The sequence below is a fragment of the Anarhichas minor genome, unplaced genomic scaffold, assembly GCF_050575085.1.
Source record: "Anarhichas minor isolate MPS153535 unplaced genomic scaffold, ASM5057508v1 ptg000012l, whole genome shotgun sequence".
Classification (NCBI taxonomy): Eukaryota; Metazoa; Chordata; class Actinopteri; order Perciformes; family Anarhichadidae; genus Anarhichas; species Anarhichas minor.
In genome coordinates, this window is record NW_027466458.1 from 2777672 (window position 1) to 2801151 (window position 23480).

General features: G+C 43.7%; 2 protein-coding genes across 2 annotated transcripts in view; one reads left to right on the forward strand and one right to left on the reverse strand.

The window, feature by feature from the left end:
* stx8 (syntaxin 8) overlaps positions 1-15964 on the forward strand; it is a 42379-nt gene extending 26415 nt beyond the window's left edge. Inside the window, exons 7-8 of the mRNA XM_076090261.1 lie at positions 7628-7729; positions 15089-15964. Coding sequence (XP_075946376.1) covers positions 7628-7729; positions 15089-15153 — 167 coding nt within the window. The 3' untranslated portion in view covers positions 15154-15964. The remainder of the gene's footprint in view (positions 1-7627; positions 7730-15088) is intronic.
* Positions 15820-23480, reverse strand: part of ntn1a (netrin 1a) — a 54839-nt gene continuing 47178 nt past the window's right edge. Inside the window, exons 5-6 of the mRNA XM_076090260.1 lie at positions 22742-22816; positions 15820-18795 (exon numbers count right to left, since the gene is read on the reverse strand). Coding sequence (XP_075946375.1) covers positions 18467-18795; positions 22742-22816 — 404 coding nt within the window. The 3' untranslated portion in view covers positions 15820-18466. The remainder of the gene's footprint in view (positions 18796-22741; positions 22817-23480) is intronic.

A 23480-nucleotide genomic window follows, 5' to 3' on the forward strand; every position in this document is an offset into this window, starting at 1 on the left:
CCCCCAAAAGTGTTGACCGGGGGAGCCTGTCAGTCCTTTTGGAGGGACTCAGAGATTCATTGGGGCCAGGGGGGGGGGATGATATCCAGCAGTGAGACTAATCTGTACACATGTGGCCCGGCACTTCAGAAGGCCAGATGTTGGAAGGGCGAATTGTTTGCATGGTGATGCCCTCAGAAACCCCACCAACATGTGTGCACGGATTCGTTCAGTAAGACACAAAAACAGGGTAGATACCAAACAGAGATACAGAATGGAGTTACCGCAATCAATGAGTTTGATGAGTGCATACATAATCGTGCAGTTCTGTTCCGATTTTGGGACATTGGCTCTTTTTTAAGAATAAAGGCATGCAAGAAATGTTGAAAGTTTTTAGGACAAATTTGTTTTGCAGCGCCGGCCGTTCTCGTGAACGCGATCTCTCAGGAACACCTGGAGGGAATTTCTTTAAATGTGGCTGAAAAACTTCCACCTACACTTAAGGATGAACTGATAAGAATTTGGAGGTCAAAAGTCACTGTGACCTCGCATCCGTCCCATTTGTTGAACGCGATCTCTCGGAACGCCTCCGGAATTTGGCTCAAACGTCCACTTGGACTCGAGGATGAACTGATTCGATTTTGGTGATCAAAGATCACTGTGATCTCACAAAACACGTTTTTAGCCATAACTGAAGAGTTCATATGCTAATTATGACAATTTCACAAAAAATCTCTTAATTGAATAAAATTAAGAAATGGTGACATTTTGGACGGACATCGATGTAAACTGCAACATCACTGGTCGGCGGAGGCATACAACTACGAGGCGGTGATTCTAGTTACATGTACAAAATGTTCCTTTAAGTGGCTCGCGTTGTTTTTCATAGCAATAATATGCCTCGTATCCTAAATATCGCTCATTTCTCATCTTGTTCGCTCAAGTGGGCAGTACTTTGCATCATATTTCTATCGCATTTCAGAGAAATGTTACTTAATATTCATTGATTTCTATTGTAGCACAATATGACCGGTTGGCCCCAGGGTGAAAAATATCATGGCCTTTTCCCGAACTGTTGGTGTTGGACACCACAGCAGATATCAAGTCATTAGCTATCCATCACCAGTGTGAATATTTATACAATAATAGAAAGCCCATTATGATGTTTTTATTGTCATGCTAGGGGATTGTTTAGGAAAAGAAAGTGCCTGTGTTTATGAGTCCTCACTTCTAACATGTCAGATTGACCAAACACATTTTTAGGATTATTTCTATACCAAGGCTGATCTTTGCACATTTGTCTTTTTCTTTCTTCTTTTTTTCTTTTGTTGGCAGGCATTCAAATGTTTTGTTGGGGTTTAAAACTGGTAAAACTGAGGTTTTGAGTGAAACTCCCCCTAATCCTCTCTCCCCACAAATCCTCAGGGTGAGTTTGTTTACAATAAGCAGCCGAGAGCAGAGAGAGAAAAAAAAAAAAAAGAAGTTGAAAGAAACTCTTCCAAGACTGTGCAACTTCTTGTAAATACCATAATTGCCCTGAGTTGTATCATCATGCTGAGTGCCCCGTGTGTGCCAAGTGAAGTTCCAGTTACATCCAGAGATGTGTGTGTGTGTTTTGGTTGGCAACAAAGCACCACTCTCTATACACAGTCAGTCACACCAGGGCCAATTGGTAACAGTTGTGGTCAGACCCCCTTGCACTACAACAAGGGATACAAGAGGAGGGTTGAGTGAAGAAAAAGAAAAAACCTGCTTCGCTCCCCTCTTTCTTCATATCCTCAGGAGAAATCATCTCCTGAATAAGCACAACAGAATTAGCCCCACTGAGTCGGATTGCGTTTTAAATTGGTGAGAGAAAACAAGCCTTTTCTCTGTGCGCTGTGCCCTCTCTGGGAACGAGTCCTACAATAACACACAGAGTTAATACAGCACATCCTGGAGCCACGCTGGGGTGTCACTGTTTATGGCAGTACCTCAACCACATGCACACACACACACAAACCAAAACCACCACTGCTATAGCCTCTGCATAGATGAGTCAGCAATTTCCCGAGGCTCAGGGCGAGTATAGATCTGGGATGCAGGAATTAGATCATTAAGATAGAGCGTGTCGCCCAAGCTTCTCACCGTTCTCCTGCGTGTGAGTGTCATATTTGCTGTCTGACTTGAATTAGGCTTCGTGATATCATGTGGTGATTGGTTTTGAAGTGGAGGTTTAGGCTTTAATGCTAGAGTTGCATTCACCCAATGTGGTAGCCGATGACTATCCGAGAAGGAATGGGCGAGGATCCTTAACTGTCTTGACTGCATACTCACGGTCCTTTCAGTGCTGTCACGACCTGGCTCTGAAGCTGGGACACTAGACAGGAAGACGCAGTCGGATTGTCAAATCAAGCTATTTATTACACAAAGTAACGCATATATACAGCGATCTCGGCACGTGCACCTGTACTCACACAGGACGGTATAGCAGCAGTCTAACAGCTCCATAGATTATATTTATGGGACCAAAGTAACACACAATCACAGTTTTTTAAGGTGATACACGTCAAAAAATGTGACGACATACATTCAAAGCTTCATTAGAAAACCTCAATCAAAGCATTACAAATTACGTTCGATACCGCCCTAAGTCAGGAACGGCTGAGCAGCGGTGGCTTCCCACAGTAACCGCTAACACAGCATATATCAATATGTAATTAAAATCTCGAGGGTAGCGATGTTTAATCGACTAGCCGACTAATCGCGCACATCCATATCTTCTTTGTATGTTTCCCATTCTCTGCATCCCGGTCTATATAGTCAGTGAACAATAATTAAGACCTAATGAGCAACATTCTTTCACAAGTGGTATCTTGGCCTGCTTGTTGTCCATGCTTTGGCACTTTGCAATTTTTTTTCCATGTTATCCCGTTATTTTTTCCCTGGCCTTCACTCGCCGTTCTAGGTCAGGGTAATGTATCAAAGCTCTGCAGTTCTTTAGTGAACTTGCGTCTGGCTTGTTTTGTTGTTACTTAAGTTGAGTCAAACAGTCCACTAATTGCTCAGTGAGTTGGTTTTCCATCATGTTGAGTTCTGTTGAAGGAACTTGGCTGCCGGGATAGGGTGTACTCCTGCAGGAGAGTTCAGCTGGTCGTCACTTTCAAGTCGGGCCGTAGTACGCTGCTGGACGACGGTCTGTTGCTCCCTTTCAGTCTGAAAGTGAGTCACTGTCCCACGACAAGGAAGTATCTTGGAGTCATGTTCACAAGAAAGGCAAAGAGGGTGAAGGAGATCGACAGGCGGACTGTCAGCAGCCTGTTGATCAGCAGCTGGACGAAAAGCTCTCGATTTACTGGTTGATCTACGTCCAACCCTCAGGCATCGTCATGAGCTTCGGTACCGAAAGAATGATATCACAAATACCAGTGTCCAAAAGGAATTGCCTTCTAAGGGTGTTTGGGACCACCCTTAGAGGTGGTGTAAGAAGCTCGGACATCCAGAAGGCACTTGGATTAGAACCGCTGGTCCTTTGCATTGACAGGAGTCAGTTGAGGTGGTTCAGGCCTCTAATGTGGATACCTCTTGTGGAGGTGTCCCAAGCACATCCAACAAAACTGGAGGATTAGCTTGAGAGAAGGAAGTAGGGGTTACCTCGCCACCGTGACCTGGACCCAGATAATAGGCAAAATATGGAAATTTCCAGTTTGAAATGCTTTTGAACCCAATATCCACCATTGCCGGGGCAGCAGTAGTACGGTCAGCCTTGCTCAAAGGTTCTGAGGACCACCTATAGACTCACAGAATCTTCACCTCACTCAATGAAGATGGAGCCGAGTTCCAAAGTGAAATTTAAATATATATTCAGGGCCAGTAGAAGCAATCCTAACTGGATTCATATGGAATCTCTTCTTAGTATTTTTTTGTAACTGAGTTACAACTTCTTGAAAAGATTATGGTGCATTGCAAGAGGTTAGCTAAGAGAACACAACAGCTGGAGGGGTTCATTGTGTCTGTGTGGCACCCTCAGTCCAGCTACGCAGGGTGATGGGTGGGTGTGCTGTAAACACCCAGGAATGAAGTGGCAACGCTACTATCTGCCCTGTGTACAGGGACTGGCGGTATACTTTAACTGTAAGAGACTCGGCCCTCACGTCTTTCCCTTCAGTTCGTGCCTTGGCCACATCATCATTTAGCCCGGAGTGACCAGTGGCAGCCAATCCTGAGAATACTAGGTGTCTGTGCTTGGTTCCAGATGACGCTGACAGCCGCGGTAGAAACAGACCCGTCAACTAGTTAGCCCCCAGAGAGCGGGATGGCCACAGCGAGAGGCTGTTTATATATATATATATATATATATATATATAAAAAAGCTGCAAAGCATTGGAACAGAGATGTAATGGCGTTGAGATTGCGCAGAGAGTCGGCAGCACGAGGGGTGACGTCGTGTGAGTGCTACATCTGTCTCCTATTGGACTCTGTGCTCCAGGGCCCTCGTGCCTCTACACAGAAGGGCCACATTTTACCGACATTGTTTTTTGTGTGAATGAGAGGCACTGTTGGTAGCAGAGAAACAGAATAGAGAGTTGGCATTCCTGTCGCTTTCAGCCTAAGTATTTAGAAGTCAACATCTGCTTTACTTCCACATGTAGCTATAGATTCTTATATTTACAATTGTATCGACCTGGTTACTTTAAATATATAAATGACTTCATATTACTTTAAGTGTCATTATTTTTTATGTGATACACCAACTAGTGTAATATAACTGAGGTAATACACCACATATGTGGAATCTATATTCTAAGCCTCATTTTATGCACCTGCAGCGCGATGAAAATGTCTCACTGATTTCAAAAGGGAGAAAACATCTTCCGGAACATACCAGGACTGTTTATGTTTAAGTCAAAGGTGTCTGCTAACAGTATTTGTGACCGGTCCTGTCTGTGGTTTAACTGAACTTTCCTCATATTGACAACAGCTGCAAAATAGTTGTCAGTCAATATATCGAAATATTATATATTCTCTGCCTCTCTGCAGCCAAATGATTGTCCTGTTTTAGCAATGTCTGTTCACATAACCATCAAGTTTTGTTTTTTTGTATATTATTATAACAGAGACTAGTATCGAGTCCCTGGGCCCAAAGAAAGCTCGTGGTCTCTTGTTGAACATGCAGTAGATATAATCAGCTGGAGTCCCGACACGGAAGTGTGGCGTTTCCCCCGTCAAGTAAAGACTGTTAGCTCTGTTAGCACTTTTGCTGTAGTTTCCACTGTTAGCGCTGTTAGCACCGTTAACCAGCCGTCACCATGTTGAGAGCCATTGAGAGGTAATAGATATGCTCCCGAACTCGTAGATAGAACCTTTAATTACATAATATACTTAAGCATCTCATCTCATAACTTCAATCCAAATTCACATTCCTGTCATTTCCAAATAATCTGAGGTACAGCACTTATGAGTAATGGTTTAGAGGGAGGGCACCCATTGTCCATTGTGCTTTAGAGGCCAAACGAGCATAAATGAATGCATCTTAAAGCAACTGGTTTTTGTGTACGGGCCGTGCTCTCCCACACTGGCTTTGGGGGTTTATCCAGTGGGAGAGCATTTTCAAGTAACGATCCTTGCCTGAAACAGGGCTTTCTTTGTGGTCTGGCAGATCCAAGCCACGGCCAGCAGCTGTCATAGTGTACATGGAAGCAAAAAGTTACACTAGGAAATTGAAAATTATGCTGTTAGAAACATGACTTGATAACAGGGTGATTTGAAGGAATATGCACGTGGAAAGTGTGTACCTTGTATGTCTCCCCTTCTGTAGTTTAAGGTCACGTCTTAGCTTAGAATTCGTCGATGAATTGAGATGTTACTGCAGGGCCAGAACTGAATCAAGAAACTTGGCAGCGGCAAACCAAAAACATCCTTTATGAGTAGTTGGAGTGGCACGCGGCACAAATGGTTCAGCGTCTACACCCCCCTCCTCCGCCCGTAAAGGAAGAGTTTCCTCTCTGCAAATTGTTGCCTGATGCGTCGACGATGATGTGTCCGTCTCCGGGGACTCTGTACATACGGCGCTCTCACGTCTCCCATCTCCTCGTCCTTGCCCCCCCACCCCCCCCCCCCACCCCCCACCCCCCTTCACGCTCTGGCCCTCCAAACTGTCATGCTTTTTACTTTTCCTTCCTCGAATTATCGGTGCACCTTAATTATCTGATGTCAGCGAAAACGCAGACAGTCCCGTCAAGCTGTGATTGCTCCTAGTTGATGAAAACGTGTTCTCTCACCAATCCAGTTGAAAGGCAACTAGAGCTTCAGACAAGTGCGCTCACGAAGACAAATGCTGCAGATGACCCTGAGCGTTCACCTGTGGGAATTTGGTCACGGTTTGAAAAAAAAAAAGCTTAGAACGCACTGACTGTGTACTAATTTTCCATATTGCTGCAGCAACAGCAATAAAATGTCGTTTCCTCCCCAGAAGGGACAGTCTGTTTAACTTGGCACTGAACAGTGGTTTGAGGATGAGTCGAGCTTCCCATTCCTGTAAAACTTCCATTCATCAGAGGCTGTGAAGACCTTCCCTTTCTTCAACTCGACCTTGGTTTCTGTTTTACTGGTTTCTTTATAGTTCAGCCACGTATTGTTTTTGTCTTTTTTTAATTTAGAAGGCTACTGGAGAGGACTTATCTAGATCTCTATATACACAGGTTTAAGTTGAAAGGGCAATTATATTTCAGTAATGCAATAAAACTTCTACTAGAGCGTGTTTACATGCTTTAATGTTCATTAAAATTCTTTATTTTTCCGATACTGTCTGTCTGAATATACCGGTATTCACCCTCTGTCTGAGACGCTCCGTTTTAGTGGGTTTCAACAGAATTGCATCTCTAACCAACAGCTTGGGTCCATGTTTACTTCCTGTCAGCTGATATCAAATGCATACACCGCAACCGGAAGTAAACCGGGACACATTTTGTATGTTTAAAACTGTGAAATAGTCTTTATATTGTATAGTTGTGATTCCACAACTGTTCGGCTCGTTTAAAGGCACAGTGTCTGAATATTTGTGTAAAGGAATTGGACAGTTATCTGTTTTTGTTGTTGGGTCGGACCCTCTGGAGGCGCCGTGTCAACACTGCGGCTGGCTCTGACAAATCACACAGGCTTCCATCTGGACGACCTTCAAGTCAGGAACTCCTACTGAAGGGACCCTAGCCGCACGCACACAAAACCCACGCTCTCTTTCTTTGGACGCCCAGGCATAGTCCCCGAAGCCCGGGCTTACGTCTTTAAAACTCATGAACAATGAGTGCCTGATTGAATCCAGAATGGATTCAGGAAGTAGTGAAACCGTTTGAAAGCGCGAGGAGCGCTTTCACACAGCCCACTCCCTCCATCACCACCACTCATGTCTGTGCGTTGGCAGCCTCTGCCTTTTTGAAGTTGTTGACTGCTCTGATGTCAACTCCCTTTAGAACCTGTCACTTTTTCATTTCGGGTAATTTCTTTTATTGCACTAAACATATTGGGAGGTCTTTTATGCAATAAAATGAAGGGGGGGAAAAAAACATTGTGAAGTCTTAAAAATTGCAGATAGCAACATAATACGAAGCCAAAATGTCCTTTATTGACCTTTTCTCCTCTCTTTTTTTCTTGCTCTGTCTCCGTCTCTCAGAAATCATTGACGACATCTCGCATCTTGTGGACAAGACGGACGACAGGATTCGTAACGAGACACGAAGGGTGAAGCTTGTGGAGACAAAGTCGGCCTCCTGTGGTGAGCCTTTACTGTGGAGCATCTTGGTCCAAAGCAGGCCTGGTATCTGTGTCCTTGAAAACAAATCACAATTAATCTGTTTACTTATATGGACGAGTACTGAGCATCAGATTTCCCCTGTTTCTTTTCTCTTCACGCAGTTCACAGAGCAGATGTCTCACAGACTATAGCGTTTATAGAGGACACGACTCCGCCTGGTGTGAGACGTAGAGTTGGACAAAAGAATAACACTTCCCTTAGACGTAATATCATCTGACATTTTTCATCTTTTGCATTCAGGAATTGAGCAATGTTGGCCTCAATGGTGCAGCAAATATGATGCTGATATTGAAAAGCCCTCTGGGCACAGATGATGTGGGTGGTGAAGGCTCGCTGGAGGTGTTTTTTGCCGCACTTATGACTCTGATTTTCTGCCTGAATGTATCCCGTGTAGACGCACACGGAGCACCGCGGCTGTTAACGTGCCGCTCACGCTGCCGCTCAGACACGGACGTGAGTCATCGGCCTCTGTTAGTCTCAACTCCGGATTTTGACGAGTTGTTCAACGAGAGGCCTTGTGAACGCACGGCCCTCCCCTCTCAATTATCTCGGGTCCGCTTCGCTCTGTTTAACTTTTGTTTCGCCACTTACATAAAGATTTTTATTTTGTTTTTCTCAGTGGGTAATGCTTGAGAGCGGCTGCCATGAGAGGTGTGTCAGCTGGCTGAAGCCGATCCGTGGAATGCGAGGGCTTCAGTTTGCCCAGTCAAACGCCAAACAGCCTTTCTATGGCAAAGGGCTGCATTGTTGCACGCTGGGAGACCTGGCGAACGGGCGGTCGCAGACAGAAGCAGAGCGGGCAGAAGGGAGGTCAGCCCTTCAGGATGCCTCCTTCTGTCCGCCGCGTCCCCATGGTGCCCGAGCGCGAGTTTGTTTGAAGATCCCAGAGCTCATATTGTGTTAGAATCAGGACTCTTTTCTTTCCGTCTTTCCATTTGTTTATCTTGTTCTTTTCGCCACCCCAACTCCCTCCTCCCTCTCCTCCGTTCCAGGCTGAAGAATATCCAAGTGTGTGTGTGTGTGTTTTCCTGTGTGCATCTGCATGTTCATATGCATCGCATACAGCGCTGTGTGTGTGTGTGTGTGTGTGTGTGTGTGTGTGTGTGTGTGTGTGTGTGTGTGTGTGTGTGTGTGTGTGTGTGTGTGTGTGTGTGTGTGTGTGTGTGTGTGTGTGTGTGTGTGTGTGTGTTCTCTATGAATGGAAAATTCCCCCATGGTCTTCTTCACTCTCACCTCAACGCTCTCTTTCTTTTTTTTTTTTTTTCTCCCCTCCATTCCTCTCTGTCATCCCCCTGTTCGTCTCCTCAGTTGTTTGACACTCGTCTTTGTGTCAAGCAGAGAAAGAATTGAAAATACCACATGCCACAAATTGTTTGGAGGGCTTTCCCTCTCTCTCTTTCTCGCCATGGAAGCGTGTTTATAATTCCTTAGCTTTAAGGCTTTATTTATTTTTGAAACCACCTCTCATCCAAAGCCGCCGTTTGGGTGTTATGTCTCAGCCGAGTCCTTGTAAAGCTAGAAACGTCTGGCTCTGACAGGCGGGAGCATGCTTAACATAACTATTGGTGGCCGCCTCGTTGTTAAAAAAAAAAAAAAAGGCATCTTTGTTTTGCAGCCTAAGAGCTGGAGACGTTCCAAGAAATATGTTCTTGACTGTAGGATTATCAATAGAGATCATCAGACATTTGCACTCAGTTATTGGGGGAAAAAACAGTTTTGAACGCAGGCACCAGAGATCTGCAAGAAGCAGCTGAAAGCCGAGCTGTGGGACGGGTCATCTCACTAAAAAAAGAGGGAAGGACCCACATGCTGCTCGAGCATGGTTGTTGTGGCATACTGTGCATGTCTGGTGCCCGTAGTGTTGTGAAACATCCATTGTGTTGAAACATACTGGATTCTTCCACAGCACGGCCCTGCGGAGACATCCGTCTCCCTAAATGTACACACGATTTAGTCTTTATTTAAACACTTTAAAGCAGTTGAAACCCGTCATTATTTTACACTCTGCAATAGGAACAAAGTTTTTTTTTTTTTACAAAATGAGACCGATGCAAAACAACAACTTTACTAATTTGACTTATTCAAATCAGTTTACTAATTGTAAACTGTATTTCATTAAAACTAAAAACACTAAACTAAACACTTTTGTGAATTCTGTTATTTTGTCAAACTTATAAAAGGGATTTGGTAAGAAAAATACAATTATATTATGTAAGTGGAAAGAATGATTGTATTGGTGCTGAAACTCAGAATTGGCAGTTGTAGCATAGATTTGCAAACAATGCCCATCCTTAAACAACTTATTTTTTCCCTTTTATACCGCTGGTCCAATGCTGTCACTTAGCCAAGCTAAGCCTGATTCACAGAGTCATTACCACTTGTTTTAGATGATGTTGGTGGGAATTGAGGAGTGGAGGCTTTGAGTTTGGTTGGATTAGTGTGGCAGATTAGTCCACGGGACCAAAGGGTCTCTTTGGAGAGTGGTGTGTGTGAGTTCCCCCAGAGCTTAGGCATCACCATCAGGCAACATCGGTGCTTGAGCAGCCCTTCTCAACAGAGCTAATCCTCGGTGTGTTAAGGGGGCACTTCTGCATCGCCGTGAATCCCGCAGGTGGCTCGCATCTTGGTACTGTTCGGACTAGAGGGGACGCCGAAAGAGACTGTGGGTGAGGGGCAGCGTTTGACAGCGTTGGAAGAAGAGCATGTAAATAGTCGGGAGTTGTCAAGGAAACACTCATTTTGGTCAATAGGGAGGTCCAACTTTTAAAACTTTAATCGGCTAGATCTTTCTTTCCAGCTCTTGTTCCTCCTTTTGTCCTGACACGGTAAACAGTTGGAAACTAGAAATGGCAATTGAATATGTTTCACATGGTTGATGGAAGGCTTGCTGGAAGTAGTACATCCTGCTAATGAGATTCTTCTTAGCGAGTGGCAAGTCAAAGTAAACCTGCCTTTAGAAATCTATAAATATTTTAAACATTCATTGATGTCCCCCTGAGGACGAAGTGGAATCACACAGGTGATCCCCTAATGTTTCATCTACCGTCATCAGGTCAAATGTTTAATTTGCTGTCAATCAAATCCCGGTGAGGACCGAAACAGAGAGGAGGCCGCCTGAAAAAGTGGACTCTGGTGCAGTTTGTTTGGGGTGTAAAAGAAAAACCAACCAACCACAGGTTTTCGTGGTAGCAGATATGCAATTTTTGCGTGATCTCAAAAGCTAAACTACGAATACATTCATCGGCGTTGTTATAATTGATCTGTATTCAAGGCGTCAGCTCCTGATATTTTCACTGATTAATAGGTCAGAAACTGTTCCCAGCGATCCCAGAGTAATCCGCTTCACGTATGTGTCCATGCGCTCCTCGACGTTGGCATCTGGAAGCACAGAAAGCGTCTTTTGAACAGCCCTGTTTCTACCATTATTCATCATAACGTGCACGATTTGCGGTTTAAAGATACGCATAATCAGCTATTAATCAAAGAACATAAACATGCACATCAGAAGCATTAAAATGCTGCATAAACTTCAGTCAATTTAATTTCCTCACATGATGCAGGATGGCAATCTCCAAAACGGTCCGATTAACAAGTTTCTGGTTAGTTTCGGTCAGTCCGTATAATTTCATGTTTATTACATATTTATCATTGTTTCCTCCAGACCAAAATAACTCAACTACAGGTGTGAAAGTCCCATCACACTATTTCTGTTGCATTAGAAACACTTCTGATATACATATGTTTTAGATGTGTATCTAACACTTGAAGTCAAGTTTTTGTCCTCCTCTATTGTGCGCTGAGAAAAATGATGAGCATCACACTGACCTTGTTAACACAAAACGATTCCCTTTTTTTCCTCTAAAGGGTCACCCTGGCCTGTTGTGGTCCAAAAAGATCTTTGAACCATAAGCAGGGGGCCACGGGGGGGGGGGGGGGGGGGGGGAGCAGCGAGAGCAGCGAGGGGACGTTTCGGGGGTTGTCTCGGCCCGTCCAGAGCTCTCACCAATTATTCTTTCTCTCTGCGAGTTGTCTCGACGATTGCGTCTGAAAAAATTGCCGAGATGGGATGAACCCAGACTCGGGCCTCCCAAAGCTCCTGGGTGGTCAGTCTATCAGCAGACACCGACTATCTCCCTCAGCATCAGTGTCACACCAGAGCCCTAATCTATTTGGCAAGCAAACGCCATTATTGTCATTAGTCTCCGGAGGCCTCCTTGGGGGTCAGGAGTAGCTTGTTTAGTCACTGAGGCAGACGGGGCTGGTCCAAGGGGAGCGGGAGGGCGAGGGTCAGGGCGGGTGTCTAACGGGGCTTTATGACTGACTGTTGCATGACATTAGGAGGGTGTGAGAGCCTTGCACCACACTAACATATGCGTGTGTTACACAGCCTTTATTGCTATTGTTGCTATGGTGTCGTCAAACGGAGTCGCTGACAGATGTTGGTCCGGGCTGAATGAAATTCTGATGTCTGAATCCAACACGGACTGGGTGTCGTTTACACCCAAACAAAGATAATTGCTGGGAATGTGTGTTGTGTGTGTATTTGCTTTAAGCATGAGGCTTTTAAAAAGCCATCACGAAAAAATCCCAGCGTGTGTTTCTACTTTGACATTTATATTACTCTCACATGTGTAAGTTATCAGGAGGAGAGGTCCTGTCTGGACCAGTGATGGCTTCTAACACGCATGTCCCGCGGACCTTTAATACGAACACCTTCCCCTCAAGTGGAAACACACAAAGAATTAACTATGCAGAGAAAGAGTCTATCCGCCATAAATACTTAAACGAAACAAAGGAATGGCACAATGAGTCAAAGACATCTGGACCCCTTACAGCCGCAAACCCCCGACTGCTGGCAGAGAAACCAGCGTCAGCCTTGCATTTCATCAGACCGCCGCCGCCGCCGCCTGCCACTACCACCGCGAGCAATTAGTTCAGCATGGCTTATATCTCGGGCCGTCTCTCTCCCTGTGGGAAAGACGTCCAATTAGGCCGCGCAGGGGGAACGCGGGAGGAGAGGGGCCAAAGAATGAGAGAAATGTAAACCCAAAGTGAAGGGCTGGGGAAAATACCAGCCCCGTGCTAAAAAACAATGGGCGAGTTGAGTGAAGGGGACCGTCGGAGCAGCCGGAGAAGCAGTTGTTTGTTTGAAATCTTCACCGCCGAGCATCTCTGGATGGAACGAAAGAGGGGGGGGGGGGGGACCGCACCCTCAAAGAAAGTTCTCCATATCTAATGTGTGTGTGTGGTATAGATGAAAGAATATATGTAATACACTACACACCACATCCTAAAGACATTCACGTGTTTATGAAGCGCATGATGGAAGCCACCCACCATCACTTCTCTTTTATATCCCCGAGAAACCTGATGTCAGATTTTAATATATTTGACCGACCACTCTTTAAATTCCCAACGCTGTGGTGTTATCGCCATGACAGATGTTACCAAAGAGCTTTTAGAGTTGGGTTTCCATAGCTACTCCTGTTTTAAGATTCAGTAAAAGTCCGACCAACACTGGATTTTTTATTTTTATTTTTAAAGGCCGATACAGATGTTGATATTCAAGAGTTGGAAATAATCTGGCTCCAATATATTCGCTGATTTTGATTTCCTTGAAGACAAACATTTGTCAAACGTCTCTCTTGTAGAGACACTAATTCTAAACCTTTGGCATTTCTCTAGTTACTTGTTGCGTATTGGCCTCTGAGATACTGATATGACTAATGTTGGCCAAAATACCGGCCCAGCGTTTTGTCGGTCGGACTCTAGCTTCCCTTCCAAGTTGGCAACGTTCCATAAAATTTTATTGTCCAGTTCTCACAAGAACTTTTTTACAAAGAATGGAAATTCCACCTGTAGTGGATTTTACAACAGAAACGTTTTTATATTTTTTTGGGTGGTGGCTATAATAAAAAGTGTAATATTTTCAAGGCCTGGGGGTAAGGCACTTTGATGAAGTGTGAGTGAGCTTTTGCACATTTCTTCTCTGCTTCCATGGTATCAGTGAAAAACAATGATGATCCTCTCATAGCGGAATCAGAAACATATGCCTGTCACAGTGTGCAATCTGTGGCAATAAAGCTTTTTTTTTTTTTTTTTTTGTGTGGCTGTTGAACGCATGTAAATTGCATTAAGTCATCAGGAGAAGAATGGCGACATGCTGCGAGGGCATACGCACTTGGGACTTGCGTTAGATCAAGGATTTTCGAAACGAGTGGTGAGGTATGTCGGCTTCTTACCTCTTCCAAGTGTATTCCCCCGAGTCTGCTGCATTCCCCTCCTCTCTGAGATCCCTCTCACATCATGTGTGGAGTTCCTCAGCTGCTCGACGTTTGAATCTTCGACAAGTTAGAGGGGATTTGTTGCACTGCAAAGGTTTTATCACTAAGGGGTAAAGTAAATGTAAGATAAAATACTTTTGTTTGAATAGTGACCTCATTTAAATAGTCACAATGTTTATTTTTTGTTGTCTTAAATGGTGAGTTATCTTTCTTAAACAGTTAAGTGCTGCGTTATTTTGCAAATGACACTCAAACATGAGTAGGTAGTGTATTTTGTATTGTATGTTTGGGACTATTTTCAGCTGCAGATTAATACACATTTGGTGCTCTCGGGCAGAGTTTCCCAAACTTATATTCTGGGGGCCCAATTTTTAAGAATGACAAACCTCGTGACCCAATTCACAGACTACAAATTGACATCCTGACCAATTCTTAATGCCATTTCCACATCACCTCATAGTACCTTGAATAGGAGAACCAGCCATTTAGAAGAGATATGCGTTTGATGAATCACAACTTTGTTTTAGGCACGTGTTATTGAAAACATGTAAATAATAAATACTTTATAAATGAGACCATTTACATGCGTTTTGATGGAATTCACTTTTTCATCTCCTCTCAACGGTCAAACAAACGGAGTTGCTAGTATATCTTATAAATAGGCTACAATTACAAGAGCAACGCGAACAGTCAGGCTTCCTAGTGTGGCTCGTGTGGCAGATTTAAACGTTAAAGAAAATGGAAGAAATTCTGCAAATTTATTTTGGCGACCCAAATAAAATCCCGACCCCCGTCTGTAGGAACGTCTGCTCGAGTGCGTGTTTACAGAGAACAGTTACCGCGTTCGTAGTATTGAATGAACATGTCACCCCGTGCAAAAGTGTGACACAATGACAACAATGTAGCTCTGTTGCACAGAAGAGTGAGCTGTATCAAGCTTTGGATACAATTACTTTGTTGGCAGGATCAGTTCGTTGTTTGTTTTACTGGCCTTTGCCATCTGATGTCCTTTTTCCTCTCATGTTCCCTCCTTCAGGGATGCTGGTGGTGATCGTGCTGCTCCTCATAGCCATCGTAGTGATCGCCGCGTGGCCCGTGTAGCTGACGACGACCTGCGCTCAACGACTCCTACGACGACCGTTTGAAACCTTTTTGCATCTACGGTACACACATGTAGTCATATAAACACTGTCATCAGATTCATATGGAGACAAAGGCCCAACCAAGCCAATGTGAAAAGAAAAAAATGGAATATATGCTTGTTCTATTTATCAGTTGTTGAAGTGTCTGTCTCATTGAATTTGCAATGTATCATCAATGTAACAGTTAAATTATTTCGGGGTTTGTAAGATATTTCTGTGGCGACTGTTGACCCAGCAGTGGGACGTCCTGCAGGCAGCGGGAGCTTTTCTCTGTCTGCGGATCCGGAGCCCGAGGCTCACACTGACGGACAGTGCAATCTTTGCAACCTTCACACTCACTCGTATGTACCCATGCATTACTGTAGCAGCTGTAATGTTATCATTTATCTTGGGATTTTATAACGTTTATAAAATAGCTTTCAGCCGAAACAGTCTGTGGAGCTAACATGGCTGCTTTTCCTTGCTTGTACATCAACTCGCCTTGTCATTTCTAATAAATTGCATTTCCACTTAATAGTCCCCGGACTCCTGTCTGTCCGTGTTAAAGCTCAGGGCTCGCTCTGGAGGATCGCGGTGTTTTGTTACATGACATTTAGCCGAACATACTAGTTCCACACTGCCCATATTTCCATTGAGAAATCTGCATAATATTTTTTCCCACTGTACTTGTGATATTATGAATAGGCAACTAGTAAATGGAGGACAGTCAACTATGTGCCTTTTGGAATAACTTAACATCTCAATAAATAAAACGTAATCATTCCACTCAACAGAGGCAAATGTTTTTTTTAATGTAACAAGAGTTTATTTCAACTGAAAATCTGAATGTAGTTCTACCAGGTTGGTGTGTTCAGTAGTTATTATTTCCTTCTTTAGTGGCAACGATCTAAACAACCACAAACAAGTAAAGAAAAAAAAAAAAAGACAATAAAATCCACAATGTCTTGTGTCATTAAATATATTCATATATAATAACCATAATATATTAGTACGCATTGTAAAACAACATTGCAAAAAAAAACACAAAAATGGCAATGGTGACAACTAAACATTTACAATTTCATAGTATGAACACAAAGCAATGCTTTGACAGGTATGTGTGAAGCGTTTCATCAGGAAGCTTGTCAAAACCATCGCCCCAGGAGACGGATGTAAAATGTACAGCATGAGGCCACAGAGACCAGAGAAGGTGGGATTACAGATTACAGAAAGAAACAAACACGTAATGTTACGTTGTAGGATTAACAATGGAAGGCAGGAACATGTAGATATACTGTATGTGTGAGTGTGTTGTCGTCAGTACAAACACAATCGGTTGAAAAGAACCACTCCATCAAACCCTTAATGTAAATACTGAGACGTACTTTAGCAGTATGGGCATCTGTTCTTTTTATTTTACAGTTGAACCCAGGTGATTTTGATTTCTCGTGGTTTAAAAAGCCATCTAGGAGGCATTTGAGTGAGATATTGGAATAAGAAATTGTTTCCATTTTAAACAAGAAGTATAAATCTATAAAATTAAAACCACGTGTCTTGAAAACATCTCAAACCCCCCCCCTCTTTTTTTTAATTTTTTTTCTTTTTTTACAGTTACTTTGGACCAGATTAAAAGGTGCTAAACGTGATTTTCTGATCCAACAAACACTTTGGGCAACATTAAAAAAATGTTGCTCAAAGTGTTTTTGGGATGGACTGAAAGGAAATCCAGTTCATGATACTTCAGACACTGTTTTTTTTCACCACGCATTCCTCAGAGGGATCCAAACCGAACTGCACACACGAGCGATGTGGCTCGAAATCGAGCGGCGTCAAGTGATTGCAATTCACCCCGTTCCTCCCTGTGCAAGTGTCGAAGTGAAGAGAATTTAAAGTGACAGGCCAATGGGAGACTGCGGCGTCTGACTGGTCACACAGTGAATGTACAGTCGTGCATTGTGTTTGCAAAGGAGAGTGTTGGACTGTAAAGGTTTTCATCCGCACTCAGAATCCAGAATTGTTGATCACTTTTCTTTTTTTTTTTTTTTCAAGGTGCAGTTTGCACTTCAGTTTTTTATTTTCCTAGGATTAATGTCTGCACTGCATGAGGTAAGGGCATTGTTCTCCTTTCTTTATGGCCGTTCTCATTGCTTTCTACTTCCTGCATCGATCGAGTTCAATCGGATATTTTACCCAGTATAATCTGACAACATGCAGCGCTTTCATCGGCACAACTGTAATGTTGCATTCACTTTGCACAATGAACTACATTGTGGAAACTGTGTCCCTATTGTCACTAAACGCATGTAATGAGTTAAAACAAACAAAAAAAAATCTTTTACCCAAGAACAACTGCTGATTTTGTGAATATCTCTGGTCATTATGTAAAAGCACCAAGTAGTGAATTGAACATTACAGTCTCAAAAGAGATGCATTCACATGCAGGTTTGTACAAATACTGAACCACCAACATGTAACCAGTGAAATGTGAAGGGGGCAACGAGGGGAGTAAAAATATGTCGATACTGTGTTTTATCCTTGTTCCTCTTCTGTCACTTGCACGTTCTGAATTTGTAAAAGTCCTGACAGCAAAAAAAAAAAAAAAAGTAGAACTACAGATTTCTTGTTTCTTGAGTTGCAGACGTACCTGAATTTGTACAACGGGGAGAAAAGGAATCTAATGTATAATGCATTTCTGTGGCTTTGCAAACAATAGTTGTTTTTTTTATGGCACAATTCTTAACAGAGAAATATTATTACCCCTCAATCAGATCAGTGAAGACTTTTGATGAAACAAGCTCGCCTCTTCGCTAAGAATACAACAAGAAAACCATGCAGAGGCAGAAAGTTGCAGTGGTGATTATTAAGTGGCGTTTTTTTTTTTTCATTTTTGCACCAGCAGGAAATGTCCATACAAATTTAAACATAAAATATAATGGTTTCATACTGAGATAAAAAAAAAAAAGGGAAAACACACAAATGACTTTATATGCTGGTAATAGGTGCAAATTCGGCAAATCCACAAGAGAGGCTAATCTCAAAGTAAAATAAACCATGAAGCCAAATCTGCGAGGTGAGCTCCTTCAGCAAAAGTCCACTAGAAAAAAACAAATCATCCTAAATAATTCTCTTCATGCTTCTACACGAAAAAAGCAGCGACATAAACAGTCTTTTGTCTGTCCTCGGTCCTCCGTCTGCCTCTCTTTTTTTATTTTTATCATTTTTTAATCACCCGCTCAGCTTTTCTCTTGAATTCCTCTCCCTCTCCGACATCTTCTCCATCTTTTTTTTCCCGCTTATGGCTTCTTGCACTTGCCTTTCTTCTCGCGCTGCTGGAACTTCCTGAGCCTGCGCGCCCACGTGTCCCTCCACTGGATAACCAGGCTGCCTTTGTCCGCCACCACTCCGCTCTGGCCGGGGGAGTCCTCGTCGTTCCCCAGCAGCAGGTACTTCTTCCCGGGCTTGATCTTGGGACACTTGCAGGCCACGTCCTTGGCCCGGACCCACAGGAACTGGTCGCCGCGGCGGATGCGGCTCTCGCCCTGCTTGTAGACGGAGATGATGTTGACGGTGAACTTCCACCACTCGCCGGCCTTGTCCGCCTTCAGGATGTGCACCTGGACAGCTGCGGAGTGAAATCAGGTTGGACAAATGATATGACACATTATCACCTGATAAATATATGAAGGAGGAGTCATTTTGGATCGGGGCATCCCTACAGGTTGGATATTCTTCTGATAATCAAGGGGCTTTTACAGTGCTTTCATTGAGAAACACAAAATACAGATGCCATTATTAGAATTGATAAAATAAACATCCAGCACTCATTCGTCATCATTTTTGACATCTCGTTAGTATGAGCTGCTGATAACATTAATGACCTGAGAAATAAGAGACGTGATAAACACAGATACAGATGTACTTGTAAATCCCAATAAACTAGACTTGTGGTATGAATACTGTTTTCATCCTCTGTGGAAAAGGCTGGTCTATGGTCCAGCTATAATATACAGCCCCGCATGCATTGTGTCCATTACTACTGACGGAGCAGTGTGATTTGTAATGTGATTAGGAGACAGGGTAGGGCTCTTAGAGACGTGAGCCGGAAAGACACTCAGTGATATCACATGATGAATCAACCGGTATGGTCCTCGCAGAGAGGGAGGGAGGGAGGGAGGGAAAGAGAGGAACTTAACCCAGCATGTATCAATATGTGTGACATTGACCAGATCTCTATTAACTTCCATTATACTTCTCCTGTACTCACGGGAAAGCTTTTGAAATGTGCTACAGGGACACTTTCAGTGTCGAGCTGATGGAGCCGAACACCGTGGCAGTATAAAGAGATATATCCTGCACGTGTTGCATCACTGCCTTGGGAGCACAGACTGTATATAAGAAGTGGAGGTAGTCACCGTGACGTCACCCATTGGTTCGTTGACTGCTGTTTTGAAGCCTCGAGTTTGGCATTTTGGCCGTCGCCATCTTGGTTTTTGGCCGTTGTTATTTTGGCTTTTTGGCCGTTAGCCAAGCGCTGAATAAGAGGATTAACTTTCATGAAGTGAAAACACACTGTGGAAAGGTTAAAGTTGTAAGAGGAAAACACAGACAACTCCCAAATCGGACAACGCCTGTCAATCACAAGGTAGTCCCGCCCTAAAGCATACCCTGCTTTATGGTATATTTTACTCTAAATGGGACCATAATTTACTAAATGAACATCATGCTGTATCGAAGAAACTAGTAATTGAGACCATAAACTCATGTTTAGAATGTTAACTGAGGTAGTAAATCAAGTGAGAAGTCATTTTTTTCTCATAGACTTCTATACAATCTGACTGGATATAAAACTTTATTGACTTGGGGAAAAGACAACACATCTGATTCTAGATTGTGCATTCCAGAGTCAATATGTTTAAATTCTCTAAAGCACATTGAGATAACAGTCAGTTTGTCAAGTCGCACAGTTCAAAATACTACACTACCCATGAGCCATTTCAGCTGCAGATAGGTTTGTCATTTTTCTTAACAACCAAATCGTTAGTATCCGCCGACCACCACCAGCAGTGCAAATAACAGATTCTTTTTTTTTTTTACCTATGTGATATGTTTTTTTCTCCCCAAAGTGCACCATGGGAAATCATGCTTACAGCCTTGTCAGCCTTTTTTTGGAATCAAAAAACCAAGTATTTTCTAACATAGTTGCTCATCGTTGCTCATCGTCCATCCAAGCAGTTGAATAGCTCCAACTGTGAGTCTTATCGCCAATGCAGATAGCGAATGGGACTTTTACTTCCTGAACCAGGGGGGCACCCAACGTACCACCTCCCTTGTTTGTAGATCTTTTTCACCCCAGTTGTACACTATGTCCCCCGAGGCCCCGTGTCAACAGAGACTGGTCTGGTGCGACCCGACGGTGACCTCGGCACCACCTTGCACCTACCGGCTGCCACCAGGTGCTGGTCCCTCTTGTTTGTGTTTAGTCAACAATCGCAGCTCATTGAAATACCCGGAGTAGTTCTACCCGTGATGTTTCTGTTCATCAGACATCTCCACCCCCTCCCTGCGCCCCGCTCCCTCCTGCGATTCTTTATGTGCGGCTGTATGTCGACCGCAGAAGCTTGTGGCGGCGTTTCCCTACGCAGCATGGAGCCCCGCTCCCCTGCTGATCTTTTCAAAACAGTCCAAAGCTGTGGCTCTCTCTCAGCTGCTCCTGTAGATTAACATTGTGTTTGACTTTTCCATCCGCTTCGCTTCGCTCGTGTGTGGTAAATACTGTACAGGGATCTTGTTCTGGTCGGTTACGAATCTTTGAACATGCTGCCGCAAGCTAATGGTTCTTACCTACAAAGATCGCCTTTGTGATGTTGTTTTAACAATAACCTGATTCAGAAATGGACTAATTATCTGTTGCTCTTTCCTATATGAATACATTGTTTTATGTAAATACTTATATAAAAAATATCCTGCATCCTCATTGGTGCACAAGAGGACCTTCCGACTGTATTTTGCTTGGTATTATCCCACCAATCAGCACCAGCAGACCCCCTACACTTCACACACAACACATGCCAAACCAGCTGGGAAGCTCTACTGGCTCCGGCAACGCGATGAGTGGTTTCTCCAGCAGGACATCCTGATGTCTCTCTTTACCACTCCGTCCTCGAATCAATGCTGCCTGCCGTTATCATGCAAGTGTAAATAGCCTACTGACAAAATCCATTTGTCATCTACAACTTCTAGATTTATAGAACCTGATATTCAAAAGGCTGACGACGTTGCTTTTTGGGCCAACCAAAGAAAAGCAAACCGCCATGCAGCTGACCCTTATACATACTCTCATACATACCACATCCTACGAAAAGTCCCTCCTCATTTTTCGTGCGTTTTCCTACGAAAACACGTGTCAATTTCCACTCATTACATGCATTCGGCCTTTTCACAATAAACTTCTTCACAGGACACTTGGTTAGGTTTCGGCATAGATCGTCGTTTGGGTTGAGATAACTACGGAAGCGGCGTCACTGGAGTTCGCAAGTTACGTGACCAAAACATCAACGCTGACTTCTCGTTACGCTCGGGGCAACAAACAACGGTCTCCTGGCTGAGAGATTGCTGTTTGTTGGAGCCATCGACCTCCCCTCCCACCCGCTCACTATGTCTTTATACTTCCTCGTCCATCATTACGTGGATAACACACGATTAGTTTTGTGGGATATCTACAAATTACGGCGCATTATTTGATGTGGGAATTGCTACGAACGCTGGATGAGGCCGGCCTGAGCCGACACGTTCGTGGATGAACGGACGGAGGCTTCAGAGGCGAGGCTCTTCTCACGACATCAGCGGGCGAGGTAGGCACTGGTGGAAGAGGAGGTGTCTATAAGCTGACCCCCCGCCCCCCCCTAACTCCTCTAAATCCCTGCGGGACAAAGCCCCCGGGGCCCTGTCTGTCAAGCTGCCGAGGTATGCCGCAGGATGCCGCTGCTTGCTTGACCGGTTCAGCGGGCTGACTTCAATCGAGGGAGGGGACGGAGGGAGGGGGAAGAGGGGAGAGGTCATACATCTTATCCACACCTTGAATGGCGTGGCGGACGGGCGGCCACAGGAATGCAGCGGGAATGGCGTCGGCCGTGGGGGAAGTGGGCTGCCTTAATGAGGATCTCTTGGAGAGAGCGCCCACTGTCCGTCACACTGTCTTTGCTTTATCCCCTCGGGTCTTAAATGCCCGCTCGGGGAGACAACCCCCCCCCCCCACACACACACACACACCTCTGCCTAATTCTTCATCCTGCCCTTTCTCTCTTTCTGTTTGTCCGCTGCTCTCTTCCTCCTTGAAGATCTGCTGTCGTCCGTTTGATCCTTTGTCTCTGTCCTCAGAAAGCTGAAGTAAGCCATCAGTGAAAATGCCTCCCCTGTAAACTGCAGCAGCTCCCCAGCAACGTGCTGGACTGGGATGTACGGGATGGGAGGTATTCTGGGCCCAGTGCGTATCCCAAACAGTGCTCAGTTTAAAGCTTTCCTGTAGAAGTGAACATTAATCCAAGTCATGAAATGGTTTGTTGATTTACCGTAATCTTTCTTGCAGTACTTCTTCATGTTGATCTTCAGTTTGCCTTTAGACGCTTTGCAGTAAGAGTCACAGTCTGCAAGAACAAGAGGGGAGAAAATACGGTTAGGAGGCTGGAGGGGGGGAAACAAACAATGGTATTTTATTTAGTAATGGAGGGCGAGCGTTTTGTGAATACGTTAAGAATTTATTGTTGGGGGGGGATAAAACAATCTCACAATAAGCAATTTTCAGAACATGGGGGGGGGAGATGTGGGCCTACTATCGTAATTTTCATAGAAATCTATTAAATTGTCGAATACAATTTGGTCAAAAACTTGATGAAATAAAATTGAAATGTTTATTACAAACAAAGAAATTGGATTGAAAAGAAAAATCTGTTAAAAATTAAATTTAATAATGTCAGTCATACAATAATATTTATTTTTAAATTATTATTATTATTGTTATTAATTATTATTATAATACGCAAATGTATTACATTCACCACAAATGATCTACAACATGTCAAAAACAAAATCTGGTAAATATCCCCTTCAATATGAAGGAAAACGTTTACAGTGTGAATTATATTATTATATTTTAGTTTTAATGAGCACTAATCCATGATTAACTTTATAATTTCCACTAGATTGAAATGTAAGAAATATTTTCCTCTGTTGGACCTACATTTATAGGTATGGAAATATGGAAAGTGTGGAAATTTCTGGTTGTGGACCAAAAGGCCGTCTTAAAAAAGA